The sequence below is a fragment of the Tachysurus vachellii genome, chromosome 1 (assembly GCF_030014155.1).
Source record: "Tachysurus vachellii isolate PV-2020 chromosome 1, HZAU_Pvac_v1, whole genome shotgun sequence".
NCBI lineage: Eukaryota > Metazoa > Chordata > Actinopteri > Siluriformes > Bagridae > Tachysurus > Tachysurus vachellii.
This window is the reverse complement of record NC_083460.1, coordinates 38,758,032-38,769,485: the sequence shown is the minus strand read 5'-3', so window position 1 is coordinate 38,769,485 and position 11,454 is coordinate 38,758,032. Positions and strand designations below refer to the sequence as shown.

Below are 11,454 nucleotides of genomic sequence, written 5' to 3'. Positions count from 1 at the left end.
GATGATCTGTTGATGTTCAGCGGAGAGTGGTCACTCTGCGCGCTCCTGAAGTCAACAACCATCTCATTGGTTTTTATCAACATTCAGAGATTGTTGGCGCTACACCAGGCAGTTAGCTGTTGCACCTCCTCTCTGTATGCTGACTTGTTGTTCTTGCTGATGAGACCCACCAAGGTCGTGTCATCAATGAACTTGATAATATGATTTGATCTGTGCATTGCTGCACAGTCGTGAGTCAGCAGAGTGAACAGCATTGGACCAAGCACGCAGCCCTGAGGGGCTCCAGTACTCAGTGTGTTGGTGCTGGAGATGCTGTTCTTGATCCGGACTGACTGAGGTCTCCCAGTCAGGAAGTCCAGGATCCAGTTGCAGAGGGAGGTGTTCAGTCCCAGCAGGCTCAGCTTCTCAATCAGGTGCTGAGGGATGATTGTGTTGAATGCCGAACTAAAGTCTATGAGCAGCATTCGTACGTACGTGTCTTTATTGACCAGGTGGGTGAGGGCTAAATGAAGGGCCGTGGCAGTGGCATGGACCGTGGAGCGGTCTGGACGATACGCAAATTGTAGGGGGTCCAGTAAGGGTGTTAACTGGGTCTTGATGTGCCTCATGACGAGCTTCTCGAAGCACTTCATAACGATGGGTGTGAGTGCGACGGAACAATAGTCATTGAGGCAGGACACTGTAGATTTCTTTGGGACGGGGACAATGGTGGACAAACATCATAGTTTGTTACGACGAACGTTACAAATCTAGTTATAAACTAGACTACACTGACCTCTAGTGTTTCTTATGAGAACTGCACCAGAAACTACATCGAAACGGAAAGAGGAAATTAAAAACTTTGTCTTTTTATACGCAAATAATTTATATCTGTATGTTTTAATCATTTTCGTACTAATGCATTAATGCATCGAATTTCTCTAAGTATGTGTTCTCAAATGTAGTTATTTTGCTTATATTCAGATTATTGCTATTAGGAGTATTCAATCACTTGTTATTATTTATTCAATATAATTTATATTTTTTAAAATTAAAAAATGTATTTTTTCTTTCTGGTTGCTATGGTAATTTTTTTTACACCCATTGTTGTTACAGGGGAGTTCCGCCGTTGAGTAATATTGTGACGTATGACGTCATGAATTACGTTTAATGCGGAAGTAAAAAAAGAAGCTTCATATCATTTCCAGCATTTCGAGAACGGCTTCGTGTTTACTTTTTACTCGAATCAAGGTAAATATTAAACATATAAAATATATGTATATATTTCTAACTCGTTATTGATTCATACAGATTTATTTATTTGCCTCTGTTTCAAATACACGGTCTTTGTTTACTTTCTTTAAATAGTCTACCGGCTAGTGTTGTTTCTTCCTGGTTACTCGCGTTCTTGGGCCTTTTTTCTTTTTCCCACCCGTTTTCCGAGCTCTGTGCTGTGATTGTTTAAGAAGTTCTTTGTTTGAGCAGTCTATTGGTTCAAAGCGATGATTGACTGAAGAATATGATTACTAACCAATCGTAGGAAGGGGCGGGATCTTTGCGAATACGGGTGGTGTAAATAACGCGTTTCCTGGTTTGCTAGCTTAGTGGAGGCTAACTTGTTTATTTACACGCGTGAACTTTATAAATATACATTTGTTACAGAATGTTAGTGGATTTTCTTTTATTAGTAATAAGTGTTCTAAGCATTTCGATAATAACGTCTTTGTGTGAAATTTAGCTGGTTGTGATGATTATGACTGAATATGACTGTATTGTGGTGTTTGTATATAATTAGTAGTTTTATGTAATACATTACACGTATTTAATGAAAAAGGGACAGGGTATAAGTTATACTATTTCTTATGTTTTTATAATTTAGGAATAATTTGTTACCATATCAACCAAATGACAGTAATTCTGGGAACTTATAAAGCTCTGAAGCTGCGTCAAGGACTGAACATACAACATTGTGTTGTTTTGTGTTTTGTAATCATCCACAGCAGTCTGTCCATCATGCTCGGTGGTGGATTTAAAGGAGAGAGACTACGAGTTAATCTCAGACTCGTCATCAACCGCCTCAAACTGCTTGAGAAGAAGAAAAGTGAGTTGACGTTGTATTCCTCTCTCTCTTTTACTTCTTGTTGTAAAGCTGAAGACATAATCTACAAATCATTTTTTCTTTTCTCTGTCTCCAGCTGAATTGGCTCAGAAAGCCCGAAAGGAGATAGCTGACTACCTGTCGGCAGGTAAAGACGAGCGAGCACGGATCAGGGTGGAGCACATCATCAGAGAAGATTATTTGGTGGAGGCCATGGAGATTCTCGAGTTGTATTGTGATCTGCTGCTGGCCCGCTTCGGTCTAATCCAGTCTATGAAGTGAGTTTCAGGGATTATTGTAGCTAATTATTGTCATGGTTTTTAACGAGTATCCAGTATCGTAATACGTACATTTACAGCTGTAGCTCTGAGTTTAGCAAAGCTCTGGAGACATAACATAAACAAGACATAAACATCTAACAATATATATTTTTTTTTTTGGAAAAATCAGGTTGTGTGGAAGGTCTGTTATACAAGATTTTGTGTAAATGTGTTTCTGCTGAAGAAAAATATTAACCTGTGATTTGAATTACAGCTGGAACTACTGTCAGAGCTGCTGTTATAGTTAATGACTCAGTATCTATTTTATCTCCATTGCCACATTAATAGAACTCTAATAGAATTTAATATAATCAGATTCTCGCACTGAATGTTAACCAAGTGAGGCAGCCCATTCAAGCAATAATGGGAGGAGACCTCTTTGTATGAAAATGTGTATTTTTCCAAACGTAAAAACTCCTACTAGGTTTGCGAAAGTTTCTTTGTCCTCACATGCTGAAAATATGCTGTGAATTCTGGAGCGTTCCCAGTTCATGATACAGTTGATTTAGATTAAAGGATGCCCACAAGAAATAAACACGTTGACTAAATGATATAAGATGATATTACATCCAGCTACCTTTGGTGAGGTGCCATTATTTTTGTTCTAATTGACTAGCTAACTACTTTGCCTTCATTTATGGATTTGGATTTTTGGATTGCTTTCTTTCAAATAAAACAGTCGAGTTTTAATTTTTTTTCTGAAATTTTTTGTTTGTAATTAAAATAAAGTTAATATAAAATTCCCAATTATTTAACGACGTGAGTTTTGCGTGCACATAAGCGCACTCTCAGAACTATCTGGATTTTCACGAACACCAAATGGCACATGTTGAAACGATCTTGTGTCGGCTTTCTGAACGAATTTGGCCGTAGCCGGTTTGAGAGACAAATCCAAGTGAATGGAGAAAATTGAGTTTTGTCTTCTTCCTCACAGAGAGCTCGATCCTGGGCTTCAGGAAGCAGTGTCCACTCTGATCTGGGCGGCTCCTCGCCTGCAGTCAGAAATCACTGAGCTCAAACTCGTGAGTGGCTTCACAAACACACACGTAACACAAGATTGTGATAGTTCACCTTTTTTTTTCCCCTTTTCATCGTGATTTTGTTTCTTGATCAGGTTTCAGACCAGCTGTGTGCCAAATACAGCAAGGAGTACGGCAAGCTCTGTAGGACAAACCAGATCGGAACGGTCAACGACCGAGTACGACAGAGTTTGTTCAAGATATCATTCATTCGTTGCTGTATAAAACGTACACTTTTAGGCTTAACCACTATGTTTATTGTATTTTCCCAGCTCATGCACAAACTCAGTGTGGAAGCCCCACCAAAAATCCTGGTGGAACGTTACCTCATTGAAATAGCCAAAAACTACAACGTCCCGTACGAGCCGGACGCCATGGTGCGGGTAAGTTGCACCAATACTTCTCTAGGTGTCACTTCATGCCGAGGTTTATTTAAGCAATAGTGTATAATTCAGTGTTGTTTTTCTAGCCGGAGGTCGGAGAGGAAGCAGACCTTATAGATGTGGACAGTGACTTTAAGAAGCGTGGCGGTGGAGGAGGAGGCGGTGGAGGGTTTACTGCTCCGGCCGCTGCTATGCCCATGCCTATGCCCATGCCCATGCCAACACCTACAGCCTTCAGCTACCCTACACCCAAAGGAGTTGTGAGTCACGCCTCTATATGAGTCACAGTCATGCCTCTTTATCAATCACATAGTAAATTACTGCTAATTTAGCCAGCATGCTTTTATATCACTCTATGTATAGGAGCCCTTCGGTGCTCCTGCTGGAACCTATGATGTTGGCTTTAACAACTTCCAGCCTCCAGTGAGGGGAGGGCAGCCACCTCAGCTCCCCAGCTGCCCCCCAACCTATGAGTCTGTAAGTGCAAGTACCCCTGCCCCCTCCTCACCATTCCAGCAGACCCAGGACGTCCTTTTGGCCTTTCAGGAAAGAGGAGTTTATTTTAGTTCATGTGCAATGTGTCTTATCGCTGCTTTGCGTCCTTTATTTTTTATTTTTTTTTATATCTAATCCCTGCGTCTTAATATTTACCAAATCTGATCGTTTGGAGAGAAAACAAGGTTTGGATGCTGGAGTAAGTGGTGTGGTGCATGGACACGTTCATTTTTAGCCTGAATCACTGCTCTAGAGTCAAGTGTAAAAGTTTGAACTTCCTTGACATCCTGCTCCTCTCCCTTCCTGCTGAGTCTCAGGATTTCCTGAGTTGCTTCCTTCCTGACTTGATTTGTTTGTTCTCGCCTTCCATTTTTCCTTCCGACCTTCCTCCGTTCCTTCCTTTCATCCTTCCATCCTTCCTCTCTCCCTCTTCTGATATTGTGTCTGTGTGTGGATAAAGAAACTAAACCTTATTTACAGGCACACGGGTACAAAATCTTCCACTCACTCGTATCTAGTGTCTAGGTCCGATCTTTAAATCAGGTGATTAACAATCCAGCAGTTTACATGCTCTACTTTTTGCCTACTATTAGAAAAAAACAGAGCTGGAATGAGATTTTTTTTTTTTCCTTTAAGGAATAACACATTAACCCCACAATCTCACCAATAATTTACAAACCAGTATGATGTTTTTAATTCTCTCTAACATGTATTTTGTTTTTATTGAAGATTGATGAGTTGTCTCTCAGACCCTCTGCTTCTCCCCAGGTTGTTCCAGGTATGTATGAGTATCCTCTGTCTCACATTGTGGTTGTAGTAGTTTACCGCCGGTCACCTCACTGTGCGTTTCCCTGTGCAGGCCCTGGCCCGTCTGCTCACGGCTACGACAACAACGTCCTTCCTGAGCTTCCCTCGGTCCCCGACACGCTACCCAACTCGTCCTTGGGCGGCAATCCCGGTCCGTCTGACGACATTGACTTTGACGACCTGTCACGGCGCTTTGAGGAGCTCAAGAAGAAGACCTAATCTCTCAAACGCTCACATCTGGAAATCCGTGTGATGGAATCTTCAGGAGAAGAAAAAAAGCCCTGGTCAGATTATACACACGACTTCTTCATCCGAAGCAATGATTTTTGATTACTTCAGACATCAGTGTAAGATTTACCTCATGCGAAAAAAGAAATGCGCTGCTGTCTTTCTGGTGGAGGTTATTTTACTCATAACATCACAACGTAAAGGATCAGATTGAATTTGAAGACAATAAGTCCAGACTTTCCCTAGACTATTTCTATAATCCCTTTTTTAATCACTTTCCATATATGGCCTTTCTGCTATGTAATGTAATGTATTATAGCTACAGCATTGCCATGCCCAGATGCTGTGATGTCATCACCACACACAACGTAACTTAACTTTTAACTTAACTTTACTGTCATTCATATGGATTTTTTTCTTTCCAATGAATACCACAAGAATATGAGTTAAAAATTAATAATAATAATAATAATAAAGACTTAAGATGTTAATATTCCTTGAGTGTGCATGCCATGTGGGACGTGGTAAATGAGTCAGCTGATGTTTTTCGTACTAACACAACAGACTGGTTTGACCCGTTGTCTCCGATTACGCCCAGTAATGAGGCAGGGACTTTTTCAAATGACTTAAGTGACCATGTGACCTACGTCACCGCTCAACAGGGCTGATCTTGTTCGTCATGTGACCAGAATGACACAGCTTTTTTTTTTTTTTCCACTGATACTAAGTGAATGATATTAATATTAATTGGCAACAGTTTTGATTATTTTTTGATTTGATTTTGATTATTAGAATACTGAATTCTAAAAGTAATTTATTTAGCTTTTCTTTCTTTTGTCCAGACGAACGCTTTCACATAAGTACACCTTATTATCAAACGACAAACTGACTCACTGGTCTTTATCTTAAAAGCAAACACTCCTAATAGTTTTAGCCGTTCATCATAATATTATCGTCTTCTGATCTGTGGCCTTGTCTTGTCATTTAGGTCCAGTTTCTTAATGTATGTTCATTTTTGGTGAAGGATTACCTTTTTTAGTTATTTTCTTGGCTTCTGGAGAGTGTTATTCATAGTATTTTCAAAATATACAAAACTATTTTGTTCCAAATTCTTTTTTTTTTGTTTTTTTTTTCCTTCTGTTTTTCCCCTGTAACACTACGGCGCAGCAATGTTTCCCTTCTGCTCAGCTACAGGAGCAATATGGTAGCTTTAGCAATGTTTGTTACTCGTTATAACATGTACTGGAAACATAGAACAGTCATCTAATAAAGTATATTTGCTCATAACGTTTCTCATACTAAGAATTTTATTAAATGACTGATTTGAGTTCTGTTTTTGAAGCTGTGTTTCTTCGTTTAAGACATGTCGTGTCACATACTATCGATTTGCTATCTTTAATTTATTTAGATCATTTATATAAGTACGGTGTATACATTTAAAAAAAAAAAAGAATCAATTATTAATAAACACAAAAATACTTATGGGCTGTTATCACAGAAAGTCTACACCAGAGGGCGCTCTAACGATCTGTTGCTTGGTGGTCAAAACTCATGGTTAGGAGCATATAATAACACAGATTAGAGATTAGAGCCGATTTCCATGAATATTCTAGTGTTATTTATTGCATTAGGTACAGATTAAAATACAACGGCATGTGGTGTGATTCAAAAGCAGATTATTTTCCTGCTTTTATAACCTTACACAGAATTATAGTGGTTGAAGATAATGACTTGGGGCCAGAAATGAGTTTGATAATAAATAACCATTTAATTTGGAGGTGAAACATTTGTATATATTTATCACCCCTAGTAAGCTAGATAGAAACAACAATACTTATAAAAACTACATATGAGACGACTACTATATTATCCACTAAACACCACTGTGGAGTGTGAGACGATAAAGACATTCAATGCTGAATATAGACTGAACAAAACAGGTCCAAACTGGTGCAGAAACTGTCACATCAACTATTTTTGTCTTCGCTATACATGACAGTATGTGGTTTGTGGTATGCCACATTTATTGTGGGATGTGGTAGCCTGGACTACTGACCGGAAGGTTATGAGTTTCGAATCCCAGGTCCACGAAACTGAGACTGCTGGGCCCCTGAGAAAGGCCCTTATCCCTCAATTGCTCAGTTGAATAAATTGTAAGTCACTCTGGATAATTGTGTCTTCTAAATTCCATAAATGGTTTGTTTCAGTTTTGTTCCAGTATCGCACTGTGTAGTCATCATGGATGATGGCTCATCAGTTAATTCACAATCGTAGCAAAACTCATCTCCCCTTCAGTCACAGCTCGTAACCTCGGGGTAACCATGGACAATCAACTGTCCTTTTCCTCTCATGTTGCTGATGTGACACACTCATGTCGGTTCCTTCTCTTCAACATTAGAAGGATTCGGCCATTTTTGTCCACACAGGCTGCTCAGGTACTTGTTCAGTCTCTTGTCATCTCAAGACTGGATTACTGCACCTCACTGCTGGCAGGTCTACCCATGAACGCAATTCTTCCTCTGTAAATGATCAAAAATGCAGCCACACGGCTCGTTTTCAACCTGCCTAAGTTCTCACACACCACACCGCTGCCGCGATCCTCCACTGGCTTCCGGTAGCTGAACGCATCAGATTCAATACACTGATGCTTGCCTACAAAGCCAAAAACAGACCAGCTTCCTTTTACCTCAAAGCCCTCATCACTGCTCGCACTGCACCTCGCACCCTTAGATCAACTGGTCCCACCATCTCTCGGGGTAAGAGGTAAGTATACTACAAGACTCTTCTGATCTGGCACCAAGGTGGTGGAATGAACTTCCTCTAGAGGTCCGGACAGCTGAGTCACTGGCTATTTTCAAAGGACGGTCGAAGACCTACTTATTCATGAAACACTTCAACTAGCACTTCCTCCCTGTTTGTTGTATGTATGTGTGTATATATAAATATATATATATATATATATATATATATATATATATATATATATATATATATATATATGTCTTTGAACAGTGTTTTAGACTCATAGTATCTTAAGTATGTACCCTAGTGAACCAGAGTTAATGATATGGAATTAAACACTTTTGTATGTCGCTCTGGATAAGGGCATCTGCCACATGATGTAAATGTTCAGATTCAGTTTTAATCTGATTTCTTCTGATTTCTTAAGCCATGATTAAGATCAAGTGCTGCAACAAAACTCAAGTCTAAATTGAACAAATGGAGTAAACAAGTCTTTTACTCAAACTAAACTCCAGTGTTAGTACAAACCACCACAGTGATCACATAAATGATCATTTTGAGATTCCATCTAAATATTTTTTTTTCATTTGTGAATGCCTGTAGTGCACTTTTAAATCATAAACAAGACTCAAAATAAGATATAAGGAGATATTTATTTCAGAATTTTCATACAGATAAATGAACAAAAACAGAAAGAAATTAAACTGATCTGGTAACGTGTCATTTCCTCTGGGATCATACATGTAGGATGACTGAAATAAGCGTATGAATAAGGATATATTTACAGGTACACCCAACGCTTTGGAATGGGAATACCAGACCACTTTTTCTGCTTAGAAATTCCCGCAAAGCTGTGATGCAGTGTTTACATTTTTTTTACATATTCTACTGCTAAGAGTATAATAATTTGCAGTTTGTAAAGTTTTTCTAAAATAATATCTTGTAAATAAATTGCAAAGATCAGAGCTCTATGTAAGCAATCAATCAGTAACACAACCTACTTTAGTGTGGAGGGCTGCAGTAGTAAAAGTTTGCTCCATTTTGGATGCAAATATCTTAAAGATGACATGTTGCACTCTAAACGTATTTATTTCACATTGTGTCACTTTACAGTTACTTACAGGTTGCATTGTACTATTGCATGCATTATGGGATTTTAGAGGGAAAATAAAGACACGTATAGTGAGTGCACTTTTATGATACAAAAGATGAAACCTCCACCCTGAACATTGTTTACATTAAAATCTTCAAAAGTCAGTTTAAGATTTCTGCGTTGGTCAAAATCACATTTTCAAAGAGGGTCCATCGCAGTATTAGCATCCGTGCATGTGCCGTCCACAGTATGACTCGCATTTTTCACGTTGTTCTGCAAAAAGAAACATGATTTATTAATATGACTTTAATAAATTTCTTTTGAAGCTTAATAAATCAAGGAATCATAAATGATCAGTCACATGCACATTGTTTAAGTTCCTACCGTCTAGCAAAATCTCAACCTCCTGGTTGTCCTCGACTGCCACCGGCCTCAGAATGAGTGCAAAGAAGATGGCCAGACCAACAACCTGTCATTTCAACCAGCATACGTGAGTTACATCTTCAAATCTACATCTACATGTTCAAAATGCACACTGCATATACTGATATCAGTAATGATGTGCTGATGTCATTAATGTATATAATAATGTCATTAATGGTGTACTGATGGCATTAGGGATAGGGATACATATATAGTATTTCAAATTTTAAGTTAATCTTTTTTAAAGTAATTTTAATCTTTAATTGTATATATTTATTTATTTATTTATTTATTTATTTTTATCCTAATTTTTTTTTCTTATCATATATTTTTTTCTTTTTCTCTCTCTTCTGTTTCCATACTTCTGTAAAGCTGCTTTGAGACAATGTAAATTGTACTGTACGATGTACTGATGTCATTACTGCATATATTGATGTCATTAATGATGTACTGATGTCATTACTGCATATACTAATGTCATTAGTGATGTACTGATGTCATTAATGATGTACTGATGCCATTACTGCATATACTAATGTCATTAATGATGTACTGATGTCATTAATGATGTACTGATGTCATTACTGCATATACTGATGTCATTAATGATGTACTGATGTCATTAATGATGTACTGATGTCATTACTGCATATACTGATGTCAATAATGATGTACTGATGTCATTACTGTATACTAATGTCATTAGTGATGTACTGATGTCAATACCGCATATACTGATGTCAATAATGAAGTACTGATGTCATTACTGCATATACTGATGTCATTAGTGATGTACTGATGTCATTACTGCATATACTGATGTCATTAATGATGTACTGATGTCATTACTGCATATACTGATGTCATTAATGATGTACTGATGTCATTACTGCATATACTGATGTCATTAATGATGTACTGATGTCATTACTGCATATACTGATGTCATTAACGATGTACTGATGTCATTACTGGATATACTGATGTCATTAATGATGTACTGATGTCATTATTGCATATACTGATGTCAATAATGATGTACTGATGTCATTACTGTATACTAATGTCATTAGTGATGTACTGATGTCATTACCGCATATACTGATGTCAGTAATGAAGTACTGATGTCATTACTGCATATATACTGCAAGCAGTATTGTCATTGTCAATGTACTAATATTACAGCATGTAATAATGACGTAACTGCACATACTGATGTCATTAGTATGCATGTAAAGGTGTCATTATTGATTTCCTAACATCAGTGCTGCTTTGATTACTTCATATACTGATGTCATTATTGTATATTACTACATATACTTAAGTCATCTCTGATGTAGTCATTAGTTAACAAGTGACAAAAGCGTTCATGTTCACCTTCAGAGGCTGGATGATGAAGATGCTCTGGAACATGGACAAAGTCAGGGTGTTAACCCATCGAATGGATGAATCCCTTCCATACTGTATATATATATATATATATCTTTGAACAGTGTTTTAGACTCATAGTATCTTAAGTATGTACCCTAGTGAACCAGAGTTAATGATATGGAATTAAACACTTTTGTATGTCGCTCTGGATAAGGGCATCTGCCACATGATGTAAATGTTCAGATTCAGTTTTAATCTGATTTCTTCTGATTTCTTAAGCCATGATTAAGATCAAGTGCTGCAACAAAACTCAAGTCTAAATTGAACAAATGGAGTAAACAAGTCTTTTACTCAAACTAAACTCCAGTGTTAGTACAAACCACCACAGTGATCACATAAATGATCATTTTGAGATTCCATCTAAATATTTTTTTTTCATTTGTGAATGCCTGTAGTGCACTTTTAAATCATAAACAAGACTCAAAATAAGATATAA

At 37.8% G+C, this 11,454-nt stretch overlaps 1 protein-coding gene and 1 long non-coding RNA gene across 4 annotated transcripts; one reads left to right on the top strand and one right to left on the bottom strand.

The window, feature by feature from the left end:
• The first annotated feature begins 1,103 nt into the window (after positions 1-1,103).
• Positions 1,104-6,616, top strand: ist1 (IST1 factor associated with ESCRT-III). Of its 3 annotated transcripts, none has more exons than XM_060887036.1 (10): positions 1,104-1,230; positions 1,980-2,080; positions 2,175-2,355; positions 3,332-3,419; positions 3,512-3,595; positions 3,689-3,799; positions 3,886-4,059; positions 4,163-4,276; positions 5,024-5,072; positions 5,154-6,616. In XM_060887036.1, the coding sequence occupies exons 2-10, from the start codon at positions 1,993-1,995 to the stop codon at positions 5,318-5,320; spliced, it is 1,056 nt and encodes a 351-aa protein (XP_060743019.1). In that variant the 5' UTR covers positions 1,104-1,230; positions 1,980-1,992; the 3' UTR covers positions 5,321-6,616. The 3 variants fall into 3 exon arrangements, with proteins under 3 accessions (XP_060743019.1, XP_060743029.1, XP_060743036.1); XM_060887046.1 differs by having other exon boundaries at positions 1,163-1,230; positions 1,983-2,080; XM_060887053.1 differs by lacking the exon at positions 1,104-1,230 and adding an exon at positions 1,575-1,644.
• A 2,784-nt stretch (positions 6,617-9,400) lies between these two features.
• Positions 9,401-11,051, bottom strand: LOC132842663 (uncharacterized). Its single transcript, XR_009648059.1, has 3 exons — positions 10,965-11,051; positions 9,549-9,633; positions 9,401-9,437 (listed from the first exon to the last, which is right to left on the bottom strand). It is a non-coding gene; the product is annotated as an uncharacterized LOC132842663 (long non-coding RNA).
• Between the last annotated feature and the right edge of the window lie 403 nt (positions 11,052-11,454).